The sequence below is a fragment of the Falco biarmicus genome, chromosome 3, assembly GCF_023638135.1.
Source record: "Falco biarmicus isolate bFalBia1 chromosome 3, bFalBia1.pri, whole genome shotgun sequence".
NCBI lineage: Eukaryota > Metazoa > Chordata > Aves > Falconiformes > Falconidae > Falco > Falco biarmicus.
In genome coordinates, this window is record NC_079290.1 from 93,507,741 (window position 1) to 93,531,920 (window position 24,180).

The following is a 24,180-nucleotide window of genomic DNA, read 5'->3' on the forward strand; positions in this document are numbered from 1 at the left end:
TCCTTGTCCGTTGTGGGTCCTGCGAGGAGAGGCAACTCCAGCTCCAGTGCAAAGCTGTGCAGGACCCAGTCTGCTTGTCCTCGTGGGCCTCCCGAGTCCCCAGAGGGACAGCGCCTGGCTGCAGCATCACATCTGGGGATGCATTAGAGCTGGGATGCTGCTGGGGGGGAGGGTGCAGGGCCGTGATCACGGCTTGTACCGGCAGCACGGAGACTGACGGGGGGAGGGAGGGGGTACGTGCCTGTGCTGCTTTGCTGCATGTGGACACAGAGTGCCTTGAGCAGTTCTCTTGCACAGATAAATTAAACCTTGCAGCTGAGGGGAGACGGTGTTTGCTAGGTTTGCACCAAGCTGAAAAATAATTGGGTTTCGGTAGTTAGAGTGGAATGAGGGAGGGTAATGAATGTCTGTGTATATGAATGAAATATCCTCTCCTCAGAAATACCTGCTTTCAGTTTCAGGAGCTGAATTTATAAATGGCCTGAGTCAAAATTGCTACATTAATGCTATTTCCTGGCAAGAAGGCTGCTCTTCTGAACTGATTCATTTTTCTGTTGAGGAAATACTGGATAGTATTAGAATGCATAGGGTATCCGGGCTACTTTCAAAGCTCTTTTAAGATGCCCACTGCATTTTGAGCAGTACTTCCAAGAGTGGATTGATAATGGTAGCAAGTCCTATATGTGACTTCTTGAATATTTTTTCTGAAATTCTGAAGTTGAATTTACAGCGAGCAAAACTTTTTTACCAGTTTTTGTTCTGTTCCATCTGGACAGAAGTTTTTTAAGTTCCTGAGTTCAGATATTCTTGTGGTTGTGTTTTACTTAACAGTGGCCTTTTGAAACATAAAAAATTAAGGATCAAAGTGAGTAATAGTAAGAATGATTTTTAGATCAACTTCAGATGCTGAGGATGTTGTTTAAAGTGAGCAATTTCTAGGAGTTATTAGTGATATCTGAGACTGCAGTGACATCCTTCTCTGGCTGTTGACAGATACTGCACTTTAAGCTTCAGTGTGTTGGCTATTACTAGTTCTTGCACAGTCCACACAGTACCTAGCAAGACATTAAAAAATATATTCTTAAATGATTGTAAACCTGCAGGCTAGAAGTAGGTGCTGCCTTCTTACTGTAGGGATTTTCTATTTCGTCACCCCAGTATTTTTCCTGAAATAGAAAGACAAGGTGTAGTTAAATTTAATTTTATTTTTAAGATGCTTTAAATTTAATTACACACACACACACACACACACGGAAATATAAAGCTTTCTCCCCATCACCTTCTCGAATCTTCTTGTAAGCTGTCAATACAAACAGGAAGGTAATATTCAAAGAAGCAAACTTCCTGCTAGGCTGTGAGATGGGTGCAGTGCAAGTGACCTGGGGCACACATAATTAAATTTGTCTTTTGACAGCTGTCATCTTTTTACTTTCATTTTGTTCTTGACTTTACACAGTACTTCTGATTACTTTTTTGTGTCAACTCCTGTAGATTTTAATTTAAGTTCTAAAATTTATTTTACTGCAGTTATTGCTCTTGGAAAAGTTGTATAGTTTTCCTTTGAATGCATGTTCCATGAAGCCTCATGTTCTGCTAAAAGCAGAAGTTTCATTCCTTTTATACTTCACATCAGTTGTATTCTTTACAGCCTGTGCTGTCAGCAGAATATTGCAGTGAAGTTGCACATCTTTTCTAGCAGGATAGCGGGATCACAGCTGCAGTAAGCTACTGAAATGTTGCATTGTCATACAGTCAACTGTTATTCACAAGCAGATTGTTTGGATTGCAGATTGTCTACTATGCAAATTACTTTTCCATTAACTAGCTTAGGCTTGAAGTCCTGGACTTGGATAGCTGTGCTTCTGCAGTGCTTCTCTGGGAATTTACCAGCTCAGGTTGATGACAGATCGAGGATCTCTGCAGGATCTCTGCAGAAAGGTCAGATCACTGACCTGTCTTTTTGTTGTTGTTGTTGCTTTGTTCTAGGTTAGTTTTCATAATGTTTAAGGAGACTGTTTTGCTTTACCTGAGTCGTCCCACGTTATCTGGATGCTTCAGTGTTGACTGTATGTGCCAGTAAACAAATAAGAAAAATTGCTTAAAGACTACTAGGTTGTCACGAGGAAGATCAAAGACTTCATAAAAATCCGCACCTGCATTTATTCCCAAGGTTTGTCTTCTTATTTCTTCCTGGCTTTGCCAGCAGGCAGAAGAATGACAGATACCAGTGGAGGAAAAAGATACGGAGTGTTGCAATCCATTGTCTTAAATACTAGACAGTGTAAGGGAGTTCTTTTTGTGATGTTTTCTAGTAGCACGCCATGTCTGATTTTGCATTCTAGAGGTGATTGTCTTTCAATATCTTTCATGAGATTTTGCAGTCGGGAAGCTATTTCAAATATTACGCCCAGAGATCACCCTTCTGAGTTTTCCTCTATTACCTCCAGATAGGTGCACACTTTAAATCCATTAATTTAACTTACACCTCCATCTCCACATGCAGATCTGTCCATGTAGGAAGTTTGCTCTGTCCATTTTAGTTACCTCGTAATGAGGCTTTCCAAGGTTAGCTGTCTTAAGTTTTCCACCAAGCTAGTCAGTCTTTCCCAACTGCATTATTTTCTCTAACCCTTCCGTAGTCTGCCAAAAGCTTTCTGGACCCTGAGAGATTCAGAAGTAATCTTACTATAGCAAATAAAAAAGAATGACTCTGTGCTGCATCTGTGATTTGTTGCTTTACATTAAATGACCCAGAACTCACTGCTGTCCCAAATTTATCTACCCAGTTCCTAGGCACTGGTAGGGGAAGGCAGGAAGGGTGAGCAGTGCTGTGCTTTGACTGGTGGTTTTGCCACTGCTGGTTCTCACTGAACAGGCACTGGATGTCTTTTTAATCAAACGTGGTGTTCTGCTTTCTCTTCTTAACTCTGTTGTACTGATACCTCCTTTGAGTGCATGGAGATATATGAGTGTGAGGAGTTTAAAAAGGAAAAAAAAATCATTTATTGAGGACATGGCTAATAACTACTGAAAAATGTGAGCTAACATAGGTTTATCAGCAGCCAGCTTCTGTCTGCTGCAAGTGAGATGAATTAGCTGAAGCAGTGCGGTGCAGAGTACTTACACATTGAGACACCCCTTGGGTGGCCATGGCTCAAACCTTCTGTGCTCCCCAGCACCCGCCCTGTGCCCTTTCCCTTTTTCTCCCATAGAAAATTACTGTTTTCTAGAGAAATAGAAGTAGATTTCTATAGAAATCCCATAGAAAATTATTAAAAATAATCCTCACAGCAACAAAGAGAATTTTCTGGTCAGTGAAGACCATCTGGGTCTCAGGCTTTGTTGTTTCTGTGCTGTAGCGTGGCAATAGGCTGCTTTAATGTGTTGGGTTTTTTCTCTCTTTTTTTTTTTTTTTTTTTTTTTTCAGTGCCTTTGCTCAAGCCTTTTTCATTGTGAGACTCAGGCTAGCACTGACTGATACTTGTTTAGCTTAATAGCTGTAACACCATTACTTTTGAGTGCAGGCTAGGACCAATTCCTTACCTCAATTCAGTACTCAGAAATAACAGTAACTATCCACTTTTTCCTTACTCATTGGAGATGTGTCGTGTAAGTTACTGTATTGTGTTTGCTTGGGAAAGTTGCGGTGGCGGAGGGGCTACAGGGATGGGTTCTGCGAGAAGGTGCCAGAAGCTTCCCCCATGCCTGACAGAGCCCATGCCAGCCAGCTCCGAGATGGACCCGCTGCTGGCCAAGGCTGAGCCCATCAGTGACAGTGGCAGCGGCTCTGGGGTGACATATTTAAGAAGGGGAGAAAGAAAACTGCCACTGCAGCCGGAGAGAGGAGTGAGACTGGGAGAGCGACCGCCCTGCAGCCCCCCGGGCCAGGGCAGGAGGAGGCAGGGGGGCTCCAGGTGCTGGAGCAGAGGTTCCCCGGCAGCCCGCGGTGAAGCCCCCGGCCGGGCAGGCTGTGCCCCCAGCCCGGGGAGCCCCCGGGGGAGCAGATCCCCCCCCGCAGCCCGTGGGGACCCCACGCCAGGGCAGGGGCAGGGGGTGAGGAGCCCCCCGAGGGGCAGGAGCAGCAGGGACAGCTGTGATGGACTGACCGCAGCCCCCATGCCCCGTCCCCTGCGCCGCTGGCGGGGAGGGGGGACAGAAATCGGGGGTAAAGTTAAGTTCAGGAAGAAGCAAGGGGTGGGGGGAAGGTGTTTTTAAGTATTTATTTTTATTTCTCATTACTCTACTCTGATGTGATTGGTAATAAACTAAACTAATTTCCCCGAGCCGAGTCTGTTCTGCCCGTGACAGTAACTGCAGAGGGATCTCCCTGTCCTTATCCCGACCCACGAGCCGTTGGTTACATTTTCTCTCCCCCGTGCAGCTGGGGAGGGCAGTGACAGAGCGGCTCCGGTGGGCACCTGGCATCCAGCCAGCGTCACCCCACCACGGTTACTGATGGACCTGTACCCGCTGGGAAGAGTCTGGTGAACACTGTGAGGCTGCGAAGCAAGCAGATGTCCTCTGCTAATAAAAATCATCTCTTTGAGCTGAGTTTGTATCTAGTGATCAGTCCTGTTAGATTCATCATTGTGGTCTTATAAGTGCCTCTGTATTTTAAGCAGATATGCATCTCTTGGCCTCCTAAAATGTCTAGGAAAGATCCTTTTTGCCATCATTTCATAGGCTGTATGTGAAGAAATAAATTAGGCCTAATCAGGTAAATTATATAGTACTACAGGAAGCCTAATCTTCATAATCCTTTCAAGTCTTTAGTGGTTTAATATGCTGCGTGTGAGCAGTGCCCTCTATTCCATGGGAATATACTGAGCACCAAGACAGTATTTGATATCTAAATAATAAAAGTACGCATTTATTCTGTGACAGTCTACAGAAATGCAGTTAGAAGGCTTAATCTTGCTGAAGGCTGAGCACCCTCTGCTTTTCAGTAAAGTCTTCCAGAGCCAGAAGTCTGAAAGAACACTTGAATGTAAATTACACAGGTATTCCCAATTGTCCCAGCTACTGTATGAATAAAATTATTGTGGTATATGGGATTAACTATTAACTTAGAGAACAGAATGAAGGTGAGAGTTGCTTCTTCCTTATGAATTTGGGGTTTTATTCAGATTTTTGTTTGCTTGCTTATTTGCATTTAAAACAAATGCCTCTTAAGTACTAATAGACATTAAGATTCAAAATTAAGAGTTTTAAATTATTTTTTTTAACTTTTAAAATTAATTTTAGTTAAGAACAAAAAGCAGGCAGAGAAATCCTTCTTTTCCCAGAGCTTTATTTTGAAGTAGTCAGAGGATTAAAAATTGAACATTATTTGAATGTTGTTAATGAACACAAAACTGCTTGAATATTCAATGCCATTCTTGCTGCAGTTGCAAATTTTGGAAGCTAAATGAAGATATTTTATGTGTGCATGGCTTTACAGTGAATGCAGAGTTGTACAGCCCTAGGATTAAAAATGCATTTGTACCAAGATCAGTAAATGAATGATTTCCACACACCATACTGCTCTGCTGTATATCACATGACCTTTTTATCTATGTAATTTTTTTATTGTTATAAATTGATTGTTTGCTGTAAGTCACAATACAGTTATGAATGGTATAATTACTAACGCTTCCGTTTTTCAGTTTTGTGTGTAAAATTATCAAAACACTTTTTTATCATCCATGTAACTTTGTGAGGTTGATTTTTAAGAAAGAAAGGAAAATCTAGAAGTGTTGGGGTTTTTTGAAACCTGCCTCTGCATTTGAAAGTTCATAGCATGCAGAAAAGTTCCCCATAACTATTAGGTATTTAATGTTTTGGCTATGTATGTACACTTCTGTTGTAATTTATTAGTTTAGTTTCTATAGCCACATTTAATGTTTCAGAAGTAATCAAAGAAAATCTAATCCTTGAGGCTACAGAAAGTGTTTTCAATTGAAAAACTTTCAGTATAAATCATGCAACTTCATGTTCTAAGTTCCTTTTATGAAACAACCCCCAAAAAAGCCTGAAAAGAAACCAGAGGTGTTAACAGTTACCATCACCCAAACAACTTTTGCTTTGCCCCTTATTTGCAACACTGGACCTGCCTGATCGTTAATGATCCTAACGGTGATTAGCATTTGGCCTAACTGAAGGGGAGGATGGGCTTGGGGTTAAGGTGTTAGCTCACAGAATTTGCAGTTCAATCCTCTTTCAGGTTTTTACGGTTCACATTTCTGAGACTTTTTTGGTTTTTTTCCTGACACCTAATGGCTAAAAAAAGAATCAGCGAAACAAAGCTTATTTAAATCATTACAAGAATTAGAACTCATCAAATATAATGAGGGCCTTGACAACGCTGCTTTTGGTGGCACTGTAGACCTTGCCCTCACCTGGCTCCACTGCTCTGAGATGCCAGGGGTTTCCTTGCGCTGTGCAGTGGGACTGGCAAAGTGCTGAGCTGGAGAGGAGGGGGAGTTACCCAGGGGCACTTTTATCTTGCACTTAACATCCACACAAAGTTAAACTCTTGTCTGCCGGGTCCAAAATACTCTGTTGGTATACTGCATACTTTAATAACGTACAACTCTGGGTATATGTATTTCTATTTGTGTGTGTTGGTATCAATTTTAAACTTTCATGTTTAAACATATACAGAAGGAATAGCTTTGTCTTTTAAATAGGTTCTGATGAAAAAAATTAATTACCTAGCTGATTCATAAGATACTGAGTAAAAATTAAAGACTTAGTTTTTCCTGTGAGGAGCAGTTAAGTAATTTCCTGGTGCCAAAAATAAGAAAATTACTGACTTTCCCGTGATCTTGGCTCATTTTTGTTCAATGCCAGGTGGTTGCTAGAATTTGACAAATGATTGATTTGGTTTCAAAGGGTGCTTGAATTGCACAAAGCATTTTTCATATTAGAAAAGACATGGTCATTTTTTTCCACAAGTTTTAAGATTTATCGCCTTGTACAAGTGATGTAAATGTGTTTGTTTGCTATTTATTTTCTCTGGATTGCTGTAATTTGTGTTATTAATTGAAGGGCAAGTTTTACAGATGGTTGGAGGGATGGCCTTTTAAGCATACAGCCTTCGTGTTTATTTTTTAAACACTGCTGCAGGACTGCAAGTCAGATGGGTAGACTGCTACTTCCCATTTACTCACCCTTCCTTTGAGATGGAGATCAACTTCCAAGGAGAATGGCTGGAGGTCCTGGGCTGCGGAGTCATGGAGCAACAGCTAGTTAACTCAGGTACCGAAACTTCTTTACTTCATTGACATCTCTGTTAGCAAACACTTCCAGCGCAATCAACTTCACAGTCTGAAATGCCTCTTCTCCCCTGGTGCGCACAGACATCTCTGTTCGCGGCAGCCACCACAAATAGTGCTCAGGTGGAATTACAGCCCCTGCATGCTGTGATTTGAGGGTAGCAACGGAGAGCGTGATGTGGAACCTGCTAACAGAAAGCTTGCCTTTTATTTTGTGCAGTAAGGAGACAGGCAGGTGTCAGCTTTGAAAGAGAAACTCACAAATTAGCTGTGTGGGTTTTTTTTCTCTCCCAAGAAATGTCAAGTGCATTCATAGTTATGATTTAAAAGTATCATAAGCAAATAGCATCCCCTAATATTTGGAATATCACAGTGGTCCTGTATCTCTGAAATACAGAAAGAGGAATGTGGTATCTTTCATATTGCTATATGGTTGCTGGGTAAGTCATAGGTTGCTTTTTGCTTTTGGGTTTTTTTTTCTGTTCTCTTCACGTTGGTTATTTATGTAGTTGTAAACTGTGTTAAGAGCAACATCACGTGTTTTAATTGAAATGATTACAGAGCAATGTCACCTGATGATTTTGCTTTTAAAAACTTGCACATAAGTACAAAAGGAGAGAAAAAATTGGGGGGAGGGGGTCTGATTAATTTTTTATAGAGAATTTTACGTGCTTCTTTTTTCATTATTTGCGAATAGGCAATTCTTTGTAAGCACAGGGCAGACTGCATGTACTCAGACCTCTGTTATTCTGTGTCTTCCAGTACTATCTATTAGGTATGGGAGACCTGGAATATGAACCGTTTAATTCTCACAAGTGTGCTTTCAGATAGCCAAGATACACTGGGCTGATCTTTTTCGCAGTTAGTTTCCTAAGCTATTGTACTTTCCTGTGCTCTAAATTCTTCCTGTTGAAGTCCAAGTGTAACTATGAATGGCTCAATTTTGGCTGCAGTTACTTGGCACAGCTTGTTTTCCTCAAAGTTTGCATGTATTTTAATGTGATCATTTTCCTTTTAAAAAGATACTCTCTTCCAGAGTGTCATCACAATGGGTTAATAGTTTATGCTAATGTTCTTTCTCAGGTTATTATGTTCATGGCGTGGTAAATATAATACAGCTTCTGATCAGCCTCAGAAGTGAAACACTACTGTGTCATACTGTTTCCATCAGATGTAGCACACCCGCGGCCAGGTTTTCTTCTTGAAATGTGTTGATGTTGCTCAGTTCTAATATTTAGGTTCTTTTAATGTGTGTGAGAAGAGCTGAACTGTGGCCTCAGAACAATTACTGTATGCATTTGTTCGTGAACGTGAATGAATATACATGAACCACCAACAGTTTCTACAGCCGTCAAAGTTTCGAGTTTACTCTGCATCAGCTCTCTTCCACCTTTCTGAATTATGGTCTTCAAAATTATATCCCTTCTACACCAAAAATGTCCTAACTACTCATTGTCATTCTAATCATGCAAGAACTCGTGAATGTAGTAACTCAGGGCTAGCTTTTGAATGACTTCTAGACCCATATTATTAAAACAAACAAAGAGATTCTTTCACTTTATTAGCAAGGTGTTTTTAGAGGTGCCAACTCAGTTGTGGAAGTGCCAATCATTTTTCACTAAATTCAGAGAGAATTGCACTTTATGTAGCCACAGTTGATTTTTTTCTCTGCTCCCTCCAGTAGCTCTACAAAAACACCTGGCTGTAAAGGGGAGGTCTAATGTATCTCAGTGTGATTTTATTGAAGAGTTGTAATCTGTTACAAGTGAGAAAAAAGCGTAGTTAATAATTATGTTGGCTAATGAGTAGCTTATTTGGCTTAAAGTAACAAGACAAGGTAGTTCACATTTTCTGTCAGGTAAGGAGTCACACACCAGCCTTCCCTGCCTACAGCTGCTCTGAGTATTCTCTTCTTTAATCCTCTTCTGCAGTGATTTAAAACCCTAGTGTGTTCCTGGTGTGCCAACTTCAGTCTATTTATGGTGAATCCAAGTTTGCTATTACTAACCTATAGATTAATTTTTTTTTTGAGTGTGTTATGGCAGCAAGCTGCTTTTGCCTAAAATGGAAAATCCACAAGTCCAGGAAGGAGAGGCTCTGAGGAGAAGGATGAAGGTGAACATTTTCTTTCCTAGCTCCTTCATCTTTTTTTTGCCAGCAGAATTCAACTGCCTTCCAAAGCTATCCCAAGCTTTTCCTTCCATGAGACAATATTTTCCTAAGGGAAAGGAACAGAGCTTTTACCTTCAAAACCCCCGAGTCTTTTTGCTTTGTGTGTTACTGGCTGAATACGAAAGACTGGTTTGTTGGGCGATTGGAAAGTCACTCAAAGCAGAAGATGGATGTGCCTAATTATCTATGATACTTCAGGTATTTTTTTTCTTTTTTGATTTCTTGAAAATATATATTTATATATGAGTATATATGAAACACAACAAAATTGCAGAAGAACTGAAGAAGCCTTGTGGAAGAATGAGCAGACAAGGTCCATGCTGGGAAGGGGCCAGGATATTAGCCCTAAGTAGCTGTTTCTTCATGTTGAGAAAAGTTTCCATTGGACTGGCCGGCCTTATGATGATGACTCCCTGCCCAAAATAACCAACCTCATTGTAGTTCCTTGGAAGTTAACTTTCCTCATGCAGCAAATTTTGATGGTATTGACAGATCACGTTAAGATTTTGTTGGCCTTGGGTGAAAAATTCTTTTGTAGCATGCCCCACGCTATCAGTGTTAAATTTGTTACGTTGTTGGTTTCTGAAAGACAATATCCTATTGAATTATTCTGGTGCCTTCTTATGTTTAGGAAGGAGCCTTTCTTGCATTCCAACGTCCTTTAAATAGAACAGGATACAGATATTTAGTACATGTAAATAGAAACGCATTGGTTATAGGGAAAAATTGACAAATATGTTCAACTGTATTGATAGTACGCTTCATCACCTGCTTTCTTACTCTGCTCTTTTTTCCTTTTGAGGTCTGTGAAGAATCTCTGTGGCACTTTTTTCTTTTTTTATTTCTGCATGATTCAAATGCTAACACTAGATTTCTAGTTTCTGACAGATCTCCATAGCACAGGTGTGGTGAAGAACTCAGATAACAGAGGCAACAGAATAAAACAGCACTTTTTGTTGCAACTTCAGTGTGTATGGAAGTCCATACTGCTTCATTTCACCCTTGAAATTTCACATTCTTAAAATGTTAAACCAAATCAGGATTTGCCAGGGAGGGACAGCCAGCTTCATCCTTAGTCATTCACTGGGTAGTAGGGATGATCCAGTCTTCTGAACCATTCAGATTTTCTGTGTTAACAGCATGCAAGATTTCTGTTGTCTTGGTGTGTGGATGAGCAAATAACATTTGATAAAAGCTGTAAGTACTACTTCCGTTAAAGCCAATCCAACTCTTGAATATTGTTTAAGAATTGTTTGCATTCAGGGATGTCTCCTACCACTAACAAAATGGAGAATATGGTAGTGTTTAGTATTTTCTAAGAGTGATAATTGCTATTTTTTAAAGGAAAAATTATACCTTATGACAGTGTTCTTATATAGTTGTTGAAAAAATTATGCACTACAGCAAAGATACACTGAATTGTAAGGAGTGATGTTACATGTTCCCCTAAGGCTGACTGTGCTAAACTAGAGCAATTAATTGGCAAAATGTGTACATAGAAGATCACTATTATAATAATTGTTCAATAAGAAGTATAAAATCTAATTTATTGCACTGTTTAACTTTCCATTTTTGTGTGCTTTGTTTTTAATCTTAAACTGTACCTGAATACATAACTTCAATAGGAATGCTATATATGAATTTTGATGTAAAGAAAAGTTATTTTTATTCTGGTTAAATATAAATAAAATCTGGGAAAAATATCGAAACTTTACAGTATAGTAGGAAGTACTCTCAGTTTTAGGTCCACAACAAGGATACAAGGAAATTTTATGGTTCAGTAGATATAATATCAGTTAACAGCATGTAAAGTATTTATTTCTGTGCTTCAGGAGTTTGTTATCCAAGATTTCCAAAGCTGGTGTTCATTGGTAGGTGCTGAAGTTCCCAGGTCTGTATGGAATCATATGAATCAAACCTTTGAATACAGGATATTGCTTACTCACAGGCTGTAATCACATAGTGTTGCTTAGTACCTGTGAAATTGGAAGCAGTTAGGGGTGTGATCCTTTGCTGATTGAAATCAATGGCAATGTTCTCAGTGCTCAGTGTTACAGAGTATGTTAGCTGGGATGGAAGCAAGAAAATTGGACTAAAGTAGTTTACCCCAAAACCAAGAGACTGTAAACCCCAATCATTTAAAAACAAAACCAATCCCAAACAACCCCCCCTGCCAAAAAAAACCCCAACAACAACCAACACCCAAAGAAAACCAACCAAAAACCCCAACCAAGCCCACAAACAAAACAAAAAACCCTATAAAAGTTAATTCCATGACTTTTTGGTAAGACTTCACATGATGTTTTCGAACTCCTGAAGCATACAAGAAAACAACCTAGGGGTGGTGCCTCAGATCAAACCAAAATCTGAGACATTCCTGTATCATGGTGCATCCCAAGCAGGTGCCTAAAGATGAGCAGAACAGGCATGGTTATGCTGATCCTTCCCTGATACACTCCTGCAGCTGTTTCCTGAGCTAAAAGTGGTACATTTGTTTTCAGTAGTCATTGTGGAATTTTCATCCATCCATTTGTCGAAGTGTTTTTTGAGTCCCACTAAACCTTTGCTATCTACAGTGTCTTGTAGCAAGGAATTGCATAATGTAACTTGCCTGAGGAATCACTTCCTTTTTGTTTTGACCAACAAGTTAAAGTTATGGTTAGAGCTCCTCTCTCGTGAGAAGATACAGTGAGTAGCTGTTTCTTTTTCCTTGTTTAAGCCACTCAGGATTTGTTGAGGTCTCAGTTGTAACTCTTGTCACCGAAGGGTCCTGGTCAGACAGTCAGTCCCTATGTGGGAGCTGATCCATGCGTTCTGATAGTCTCCATCACCCCTGCCTGCATCTTCTCTAGGTTTCTGCTGTAGGAGGTCAGCGTGTAATGTTCAAGCTATGGGCATACGGTGATTGCGTACACTGGCATAAAGATTTTGCTTTCTCTTTTCCTTTTCTGATACTTAAAATTCATTTTGCTGTGTTGACCTTTAATGAGCCTTGAGTTGAAAAATGAAGGGAGGTTTTGGTACGATAACTGCCGGAGATGATTCTTTTGATCACTGCCTGGTGGTTTGAAACATCCTGGCAGCCAGCCAGCCATTCAGCTCCGGGTGGGAGCTCAGGTTGAGGTCTTCTTTCCTAAGATTATGAACCAGGAAGGCAGCTGTATTTCGGCTACCAGTGAAAGGAGTTAGTAAGACTTTCCTGCTGTTTGTAGATTCCTCCACCTTCCACACCAGGAAGCAATGTTGGTATTTACTGTCTTAAGAAACCCATTTTGTTTTATTTTTTTAATATTGCTTTGTCAGCTTGAATGTAGTAAGGAATGGTATAGGGGTTTGGAAGAGGAAATGTCAGCTTTCCAGCGTGGATAGTAGGAGATTGTCATGGCATTAGCAAGGAGATGAGCAGGCACTGGGCTTTCAGTAAGGCTAAGGAGGGAATTTCTTGTCAACAGCTTGCATACAACTACAGTTTTAAAGTTGCGCGGCAGTCTTGGTCTTTCAATTGTGTGCAATATCCTGAATTTATAGCAGAGGTATTTTTCCTGGTACTTTATTTCTTGTTAATTTTGTGTGTAATTCTAATGAAGAAAAAATTGCTAACCTTGTCTAAACATCTTCATGAACACTGTTAAACGTGACAAAAGGAGTTTGTCATAACTTCTGCAAATCATTGCTTTTGTTTTAAAAGGTGGAAGCTTACTTGCCATGAGTGTACTCCTCGGTGAAACCTGATTCTTGAAGTGTAAGTCTTTCCCATTTGGAAGCCCTTTTACAGATCAGTTGCAGGACTTATTTCCAAAATTTAAATAGTACTTGGCCCAGGGCTGCCACCTTCAGCCAAACACAAGTCTTAACATGTAGAACTTGCTTGGCTTCGATGCTGCAGTAAATAAATCTTCCTTTACACATTTATTGAAGATCATCAAAATTACTGTCAGAGGGGAAGTAACAATTTTAAGTTCTTAACCTGTCCACTCCTTTTTGTTTTGTTTTTGGCAAAAGGGTTATCAGTTTGGGCAGTTCTCCATGGGCAGCAGATGAGTAGTTAAAAGAAAAATTACATCACTGTTACCTTGCAGACATAGGATTTTTTTTCTTGGCTTTTGGTTTTTTTTTTTTTTTTTAATTTATTAATATGTTCTTAAATCAAATATTAGTTATGGATGAGCTAGGTTCATATATCAAGCAGCAGGGGGTGTTTTGGGGAAGGGGAAATTTAATATCTTTCATCTAGCAGGGTTTTTTTCCTGCTCAGCTCTTGCCTGGTAAATTACATTAAAATGTTTGCAGCAGATGGTGCATGTGGCTTAAATAGTATGCCGACCCATGTTCTGTCTGTGCTAACAGCTCTCTGTGGGGACCTTGAAATAGTTAACGCTGCACGTGTCTATATGGATGTAGTGTATAAGGGTAAATATAATGCATTTAAAATACATTCCTCCAACTCTTCAAGGTGAAATTAAAGTTACAGAGGTATCGGTGTCTTGAGCACCTGGGGCCTCCCAAGAATGCGAGGTAAAGCTGTCGGATGGGCTGGTTCTTCCTGTACAGTACATCCAAAGTGATTCAAGTCTGCTGAGTAAGCTTCACAGCTCCCCATCACAAACATTTCAGGGGTTAAAATCTGTTCTTTTTAGGTCACTGTCTACCTCCTGTGCACCACATCACCGCAGTTACCTTGACATGTCCCAGCCTTTCTTGTGCTTATTCTCTGGAGACTGTTAGGAGATAGCATCGTTCCTCTTTTACGGGCTGGAGCTGACTGATGTGCACAGGAGCCTGACACGCATGTACACGCACGCTGCAGGCAAAGGCTTTAGCTGCCGTAGTTAAAGTAGTTGGCTTTCCTGCAGTCCTTATATGCGCAATAGAGAAAGAAGGTCTTCTAGTGAGTTTTGAACGTATGGAGTTGTTTTCAGTCTGCTGGGCGGCTTCTCTCTACGACTGGCTGCAGGGGGAGCCTGGTCTCCTAATTTAGGCAGGTACCTGAATGTTAAGTGACTATACCACAATGAGACGATGTCTCAAATTGAGTGAAATTAATGGAAAATTAGGAAGCATCTGAGTTTGAGTGACTTCCCAAGGGTCTCAGAAGCTGCCTGTGGCAGAAACTGGAGTTGAATCCAAGCTTTGTATTCAGGTCCTGGGTCACCTCTTGTCTCCATTCATCCTGGTGATTTACGTTTGCACTTACATACATATATATACACATGTATGTATTATATACATACATATATATGTATATGTATAAAAACAAACACAGAGTGAGACAAATAAGACAAATCAGTGACTAAATAAATACAGAGTGAGACAAATTTGGCCTCTTTTGATTCTTCTGTGTGTGTTGTTTTCAGCACACAGTGTAAACAGAAAAACATTGTCACAGCTGGCTAATTTGAGGGACGCTCTGTTGATCTGGCAGCGACTGAAATTTTGCTTTGGCCAGTCAAATATGGAGCTGGTGTGGAGTTGTGGGTTTTAGAGAAAGATGTGATTGAATTTTTATCTGTATTCTGCAGCATTTTATACAGATACCCACAAAGGTATGTAGATGGCACATGAAGAAGTGTGTACTTAAGACAATGCTGACCAGTTCAAAAGGGGATATGGCAGAGGACCTGATTTTCCCTAAAAATCTGTGGTGATCAAGCCTGTCTGTACAAGGAGAGGAGCTGTGATTGTAGTCACCTGGGTGGCTACCAGCAAAATGGTTAACCATGTGCTTGACTTCTAACCTTTGAATAGTTCATATAAAGGCCCAGATAGGCTTACCTCGACAGGTGAGTTGAGGGATGGGGGTGGGGGGCAATTAGCTGTCCTTAGTTGACTACCACATCGCTTGGCTGTAAAAGCATCGCTCGCTGCCAGTGGCAGCAGAAATACCAGCTGCTTTTCTCAGCATCTTCAGAGTAACAATTAATGCCAGGCTCCTTCATGACTGCAGACCTAAGTGATGGTTTGCTAGGCATCCCAGCCTGCCAAAGGGAATAGATACAGCACTGTTACATATTTACACTTGTGCTTTAAGTTTCGGCAGAACTAGTTCTGGACTCTCAGGACCTCGCAGGTTGAAGTTTGGAAAGAGCATGTATTTTTAAATTGGGATGATTTATCTAGAAAAGCTATTTCTTCTATCTCCTCTCATCCCGCTCAAAGAAGGAATTAGAGAGAGATAGTTTCCTACATTTGGATGAAGATTGCCTTTTGGGTTTGATCTTGTTTTGGTTTCTTTTGAACTGACTGGAAGGAAGTCTGGGTCTTGCTTTGATAAGTAAGCCAAAACACAAAAATGAGTTGCATAGAGGCGATGCTCCAGTCAGTCCAAGGGCACATAGTTTTCTTTGTTGTTTCTCTTGTTCTGTTACCCATGGCTACACCACCAGGTCTGATGTGTGTGTTGTGTTATAAAGTTATACCTTTCCTCCACCCTTCCCTTTTTCTTGTCAAGGTAATTTGCCTGTTGTCTTCTACTTTATTTACCGCTCTATTTTTAAAAGTGGTTTTTCATCCAGAAGGAACCCATAACATTTTTGAAATGTTGCTTTCTCTGATTTTATTACCTTTGCCAGATTCATTATGTATGTTATAGTTGGTGTTCTTCAGAAGAATTAATAGAAGTTCACTCCCAATCTGTATGTGTTTGTGTGGAATGAACAAACACAGTACTCCATTTTATGACAATTCTATTACACCTATTTCTGCAAAATGAGTTATTTATTTACAGAGGTATTTTGTGGGAGAATAAGTATAGGATTGAATCTTGAAGTAAGTAGTTATTATAGAACTTGGATGACCATTTGAGTTTGTGGGTCCATATGATTTTGCCAGCTGAGTAGTACTGTCAATGGATTTAGAGGATAATTTCCCTTTCGTGGTGCAAGACTACATTTTTAGTTGGAATATATGTTCCATATCTTCACAATTTACAAAACTACTTTGTCTTCATGCTTCATTTTCTCCTGCACAAAAATGTCTGTGAAAAAGGATTAACTCAGTCTAACAGTAACCTTGAAACCAGCAAAAGTAGTTATTTGACTGACTGGTGCATGGTACATCTTCCCATCATGTATGCTTCTCCCTAGCATACATGAGGCTGATTTTAGTCCATTTCGAATCTAAAAAAAAAGAAAAAAAGAGGTGGGAGAATGCACAGTTGCATCTTCTGAAGTTTCTATTGCATTTGAAGCAGTTTGCCTGTGTGTGTATTGTCTCACCTTCCCTTTATTTTTTTTAATCAACAGTAAATTAAAGGTTTAGTAATTCACTATGATTTGTCTCCTTGGGATCCAGCAGGAGGACTAGAGCACCCCACACAAGAGACAGCTAAATAATGATGGATGTAGTTTATTAAGCAGCTCCCAAGTAAAAGAAAGTGTTACTCAAGACCCTTGAAGAGCAACAATTTATAGCACAGAAAGGTGTTTCCCTTGGCTTTATTTATGCAAATGAAAATACAGCTAAATAATACCATTGAATTACTACACTGTTATGTGATGAATGCTGAATGTTTTTAATCAACCAGGAGTTGGTCCAATGAGCCTAATATAAATCCTCATCAGGCTAGGATACCCTGCAGGTTTTTTGTTGCATTGCAATATTTGTTTTTGCGGTTCACAGAACATTTATCAGGGCTACCCAGCTAAGGCTGGAGAAGGGATTTTACAGGCATGTCTCTTAACTGTTCCTGACTCCGCTACTAAAAGCTCAGCTGAGATCGTTTCAGTTCAGCTGAGATTAGATCAAGCATTTTGGGAAGTATTTCTCCTCACTAGGTCGCAAATACAAACTTGATTTCTCATTCTGCAGGGGGAGGTTTTGGTTAGGATGCTTCTGTCATGCATCATTTCTTGTCTTTCTGATTTCTAGTTGGTGAAAGAAATGGGTGAACGCGAGTCTCCTACATGACTGCTGGAGGCTGAACCCGCACCTCTCCCCTGTCTGCTCTGCTATTGTACTAAGAAAATTACAAGCTAGTGGTAGCGTATGGGTGGTCAGCATTCCCAGCTCCATACTGTTTATCAGAGTCGCCAGTTGAGTCAGGAGACAGATGTCTTTAGAGGGCATTGAGTGGGTAAGGGAAACCCGAGTGTGTTGCACAGTAGAGGGAGAGCAGCAGCTTTCCAGTGATGATGGCCTGGTTGTGGCAGCAGTCCAGGCTAAGCCAGTGGCACCAGCCTCTCATGGCTCGTTTCGGCTGGAGGCTGAGAAGATCGGATTGCCCAGCTGTCTGTGTGCCCAGTGTATACTGATCCACTGCTGACCACGTGGGCGAGCCTTGGCTGGGAACCTTTGTTTGAATTGCATGTAAGCAAACACAGAACAGCTCAAGAGCCGGAGTTTGGCCACTGCTTCGTGGTCCTTACTGCCTGCCAACAGAACAACCTTTTGTGTTATTATAAACTCTAGCTTTGTAAAGTATGTAAGTCAGCTCCACTGGTGCCATTTTGGCTTGTATTACAAAGAATAACTTAGCTTCAGTTTTGCGTGGGCTTCATCTTCAGATACCTGTATTTGCTTTTCTGTTCAACATTCATAAACAGGCAGTGTCTACGAGCAGTAGAGGGGATAAAACCTACAACATGTGAATAAAAAGGTATTCAGGAGGAGATGATTATGCTGTGAAGGATGATCATGTTTCTAGAAGGAAGGACGGAGTCTAGAACAGGTTTGGCACCTCCGTGCTGCTGGGAGGCATTTGCGGAGATGATGTGGAGAGGGATCGCAGGAGAGGAGACAGCCTGTTTCAAGCAGTGTACCAGCCAGTTTTGAGCAGGATCTGCTGCTGCACCTGAAATCAGGGAAGAATGCCAGCCTTTATTAACACTTTTCCCCCATGTAAATAACAGTGACAGATTACTAATAGATATTAAAGCAATGTCTCCTTTTTCCTGAACAGAACGGATGCCATAAATTATGTATTCTGATGACTGTGTGGTGAGCATCAGTAATAAGTTTGATCCTAAATATTCTGGCAGAGTCCCAGGAAACTTTTGTATGTAACAACCTATTTTCTTTTGGCCGAATGGACAGTAGAGAGAAGAAGGGGCTTGTGTGTTTCCTTGCTTTTGAGGGCATTCGGATTATTAAAAAACTTTAGATTAATATTTGAAAATCTTGGCAAGTCCAGGTCAAAATGTTGGCTTTATCAAGAAAAAAAGAGAAGAATAAAACCACCCCAACAAAAAGCCCATAAGCTTCTGGCTACAGTTTTAGAGCTTTTCAGCTCCCTACCCTGCAATGAGCAATAACTTTTATTTCCTCTTTATCTTAAAATTGTGAGGAGACAGGAGAAAGTAACAGAAGAACAACCTTCCAGCTCTGAAGTTTGAGCCGCTCATTCAAAAGTACCAGTCTTCTTTATGCTAATGACAGAGATCATCTCTGATAATTCAGAGCTTTTCCTGTTTTAAAAGAAGTATAATTAAAGTGGATTTACTGAGTTTTCTTTTAGAACAGTGATTGATGCAAAATAGCAGTGGGGATTGTAATAGACAAGTTAGTAGGATCCATTTAAATAAGGCAAGAGACTCCAGTTAGGACTCAATCTTTGACTGTATGGATTGAAATATATTTAGCTAATGAATTATTCCGAAAGAACAAGTACAGTGAGAAGAATCCTTTTCTCATATTAGTTCAGACTTGCTTAGCATGTTTCAAAAGTGACAGTCAAAGATAAACTCCTGACTTGGACTCCTTTTTTCATCTCGGGGAACTATATTCTTAATACAGTACTACTGCATGGGTCACACCAGAAACTGTAATTGCCAAGATACCACGGGTTGCAATATAGTAGCAGAGCTATCACAACCAAGACAGGGGCAGAATTACTTGCTATTACAAGTGCTAAATTGCTTTCTATTCTTATTGAATAAAAGCTGGTGATCTTAGAAAGGAAAACTACTCTACCTGTATTGGCACTTGCTGCCGCTATATTTATTTAACAAAAGCTGGCAGTTCATCTTATAAAGGAGTGTCTGTTTTCTTTAGGGTGCTCTGCCCATGAGGGGTAGATTGTCCTGTGTCTGCCCTCTCGTGGTTATTTATTTATTTGTATCGTTCCTTGGAGTCTCAGATTTTGGCCATGTTCGGAGGAGGTTTAATAATTTAGCTGGATTGTAGTTCTTGCACATCATAAGCACATAAGCAATATGAGCAAATCAAATGGGCATTTACTAGAGCCACTCCAGAACAAGAAGCTGGAGTTCATTTAAGCCATCTGAAGATGCACTTAATCATAGAGTAGTTTAAAATGAAAGTTATTGTGCCTACATTGCTACCAGCTTTCACACATCAATAGTGAAGCGGAGCAGACTGTGCATAAGCATTTGCCGTGTTCTGCATATGGCTGATTGGAGGAGCTGTAAGCAAACATTACAAAAATGTTGTAGTACCCTCTGTAGATTTCCTAAGTTGTTCTGTGTCATGTATGTGGTTTTATAGTAGTAGCCAGGTGATGAGCGATGCACTGGTGAGTATCTGGGTTCTTTAAATGGACCCTATCAGCTGCTGTCCTAGTGGGACAAGGAACAAGCTGCTGCTTTGTTTTGGCCACAGGTGATGCTGAGTAGAGTAGGAGTTGTTTCTAGCTCAAAAAAGTATAATTTGTGCTGTTTTCTGTTTCTCTACCGTTAATCAATACAAAATGATCTCAGTAGAAGCAAACCTGTACATCCTGGGATGGAGAGAAAGGACTCAATATTATATGACTGTAATTCAGTGAAAAGAAAATAAAGTGATTTTTTGTGGTGCCCCATCAGTAGCTCTGTATTTGTTATCTTTGTGTCTTTTACAGAAGCACTGTCTTAAAAATAGGGGAGGAAAAGTAGGGGAGTATGCAAGATCATCAGTGGGCATAATGTTTACGTACACATGACTGGCAACCGATTTTTTTACATTCATTTTATTGTTATGTTACAGACCATTCATAAATACTGACATTGCTCTGGAGTTTTCTACCGGAAATTTTTAACAAAACAGTATTTTAAAACAAGAGGGAGTGCAATTAGAAGATGGGACACGTGGAAATCTGGGTCATCCTAAACCAAGTTTAGGAGTGGTTGCAGGGTTAGTGCTACCAGTCATTTCCTATAGACCACTGTGGGCACTTCGATATCAGACAGAGAAGGGTCACATGTTCTTGCCTTATCTTCATGGGTCAGAAATTTGATCAAATTTTTTTAACAGCCATCAGAGGCCTCCCCCTTCATTAAATTGGCAATTGGATTTAAAAGTTTTCAGGGGAAGGGAAGGAACAGCAGCCACTTGAAACAGGCACGCCCAGAGCATGAGATCCGATTGGCTTTGTTTTCAAAGTCCAAATTAACATATTCATTCTTAGAGGTGGAAACACAGTCACAATCATACAAAAAAAATGCAGATCCTTTACTTCACTAACTTTCAACAGATAGCTTCTTGTCTTCTGTGCTTTCCACCACACCTGCAGGTGTGATACTCGGCAGTAAGAGAAAATAATTAATTCCTTCCTTGAATGGCTCAACTTTGAAAAAGCCATTGTACCCCTGCAATGACCTTCTTGCTGCCTTATGATACTCTACAGGAAGAGAAAATCAGCAACTCTTTCCTTGAAAGGCTCAAATTTAAAAAGCTAGAGTTCCCCTACAGTGACTTTTTTGCTGCTTTACTCCCATTTCCTTTCATTATCTCTGTTCTCACAGGGCTTGAAGAAAAATGCATACACCTTAAGTTAGGGAAAAGCTCTGTGACTGTACAATTTGCAGGTGGAGTTTAAGGAAGGTGAACCAAGGGTCACTGAATCTGTAATTTCTTTTATGTGTTCTGCACGTTTGTGCAATACAGAGTTGACAGGGCCTTCCCAGACTCCCTGGAGACACCCAAAAGGCTTCCTAGCAGAAGAGCGTAATTACAGCAAGGATAGTGGCAGCTGAAGGACAACCCCAAGATGATTTTCAAACTGCAGCTGAGGAAACTGTGTCAAGGAAATGTGACAGCAGGGGAGATGCCTGCATGGGCTCATCAGCTCTGTTCTCCGCTACTTGTGGAAGTCTTGTGCAAGACACTGAATTTGGAGGGCTAGCATTTGTTCCAGGTGTTGCTTTACTCTTGGTTCTGGATGCACGCCTTGAACAGGAAAGGTGTTTGACAGGTGTTTGAAGGCCTCTGTTGAGGGCCTGCGAACTGGTCCGTTGACTGTGATCTTCTTGCTCAACTCCCAGTCTGTTCTTGTGGCATGACAGTTTTAGTTTGATAATCCGGCATATGGACTTGCCATGTCTGCAGAGCTGTGAAATGGAAGCTGAAGTCTTCCTCTGGGAGAGCAGAAAAGCATGATGAGGAGTCATGCTGAGGCTGAGGGTGGGACCGGAGTAAAATGCTCTATTAGGAATGAGTTGAGCACTGATGAAAATGGGGGAAAAAAAGATACGTTAGCTGTTTCTTGACAGGTGACGTTTAAGACACAGTAACTGAAACAGAGAAAAGTTCTGAGGAATCATACTGTCTTTTATAATTTTTGTTTGGTATTTTTTCCCCTAAATGAAATTGGGGGCGGTGGTGGTGGTCTTCTTTTAAGTATGTGTCAACTGAAAAACCTGAAGGTAAGTTTTAAAGTCTGATGGCTTGAAAGGAATTTTCCCAAGAGCTTGCATTCCTTTTCCACTACTCCATAGCCTTACTAGACTTCAAGCTTCCTGCGGTGGAGTCCTACCTTACTGAAAACTCCTCACTCACGGTTGGCCATCATGCAAATACCTTTAAGATGTGATGCTTTGGCACCAATCCAGAATTGGATCACTTGTTGTAGGTGTCATAGCTTTGAGAAAGCATTCATGTATAGATATGCTAGCACTGTGTCCTCTTCAGCTGCTGAAGTACATGCGAAACCTCTGTTTGATGAACGCATTGGGTTTTTTTGGTGGTGGTTGGTTGTTTTGTTGGGTTTTTTGTTTGCCTTTTAAGGCACGTGGAGAAAACATAACTGAGCGGAATACTGTCTTTGGCTGCCCTGAGTTAAAGAAGCATGGGAAATCTTTGTTGTTCTGCTTAGATGCCTTCTGCTGGATGATAATAATAGTGGTGGGGTGCTACCTAGCACTTTTCAGCAGCATGCCTTAATAGTTTTAATAAACACTATATTATTAAACATGTTTTACAGAACGGAAAACTGTGACACAACTCAGAGTAGTGACTTGTCCTATGTCACCTTACCAACCACTTGGAGAGAGACCAGCCCTCTTTTGTTGTTTGTCCTCAGTAAGGGCAGCATTACTACTACCTTGTCACCTTCCACTCGGAAGGTAACTCTTCGCTTCCTGTGTTTCTTTTATATGCTTTTTCATTGTGTTTCTTTTTATACGCTTTTTTCATTACAACATCCTTTTCTGAACACTTCAATTAATTCTGAACGTTGATCTTTGGCTCAGAAAGTTTGTTAGCGCTGGGCCGTTCTTTTGTTTTTGTTTTTACCTGAGCAGCTTGTAAGCATTGAGTAAAGCACGTAACATCGGAACATAAAAACTCCCTGAGATTCACAAGGCTTTTTTCATAGCCACAGATCTTATTTTAGCAAGGGTTGTTCTCCTTTCCTGTAACACACGATTGGCTTGGTCCATCATTGGACTGATGCATTACAAAAGGTTTGGAAAACCCTCCAAAACTGCATGTTAACAATTTCTCTGGAATTCAATGGTACTCAAATTCGACATGCTACATTATAGTTAATATGATTAGATGCTGTCAAACTAGGCAAGCTCAAAATGTACGTGGCGTAGGAGTCCTCATGTTTCAAGATGATCACTGACTACCTGAGTTACAGGTGCTAAAACATCACCTGTAGCCACGTTATTGCAGAATTAACAGCTTCTGGTTTCTGTAGCTGGCAAAATACCAAAGCAGTCAGTCAGATCCTTAGGGCCGGTCCTGTTGTAGAAGATTCCTATATATGATAAAATTGCTAGCTTCTCAAACATTTGGATTTTTTCTAAATATATTTTTACTCTTGGTTCTATCTGCAGAATGGTATGCAATTTCATATAGTAATATGTTATTTGTCTCTGTCCTGGCAATTAATAATCTTGTACATATAGTATGTAGCACTTTTTCTGCATTGAATAAGATTAGAACTCAGGCCAAATTACTGCTAAAAATTGTTATATTTGATTTGGTGTTTGCTTTCCACAAAAAAGTTGTGTAGTCAGCCACATGGAAGGACTGATGTGTGTGTTAAAACTATTGAATAGGACTTGCTTGAACTTAACATCTCTGTTTCATTCAGTCTTCTTCAATTTACTTGTGTACAAAATGGAGATAATGACCTATTGACTTTTCACTGTTGTTTCAGGTTTGATTAGTAGTTGCAAAATGCTCTCATACCTACTGATGGAACTCAGTCAGCAAGTTCAAGTAGCCTGGGAGTCAGTAAGTGCAGTAGCTGATAGAACTAGAGCTGCCCAGCCTTGGATTTTAGTGAGGAGTAAGCAACCCATGGCATGGATGCCAGTGGTGGCTTGTAATGGTGTGCAGTAGGGCTGACATAATGTTGTGAGCATGGACTTCTGAGAGAGGCACAGCCTCTGACTCCTGGAAAATGCAAAATTGAGCAGGCTGTAGGAAGAGCAGTCTGATGCAGAAGAGAGATGTTGATGAGAGGGTTCCTAACAGCATCTTGTCTGTTTGAAAGGTAGCATGATCTGGCCTCTGCTGAATACTTACCAGCACATTTAGTTTGGGATGCAAAAATACAAACTGGTATGCTGCCCTTCTTAAGTGGACAGCC

At 40.5% G+C, this 24,180-nt stretch overlaps 1 protein-coding gene across 7 annotated transcripts in view; it reads left to right on the top strand.

The window, feature by feature from the left end:
* Positions 1-24,180, top strand: part of FARS2 (phenylalanyl-tRNA synthetase 2, mitochondrial) — a 249,532-nt gene that overhangs the window by 66,899 nt on the left and 158,453 nt on the right. For all 7 annotated transcript variants that reach the window (XM_056333249.1, XM_056333242.1, XM_056333248.1 and 4 more), the window contains one exon: positions 7,108-7,239. In XM_056333249.1, coding sequence (XP_056189224.1) covers positions 7,108-7,239 — 132 coding nt within the window. The remainder of the gene's footprint in view (positions 1-7,107; positions 7,240-24,180) is intronic.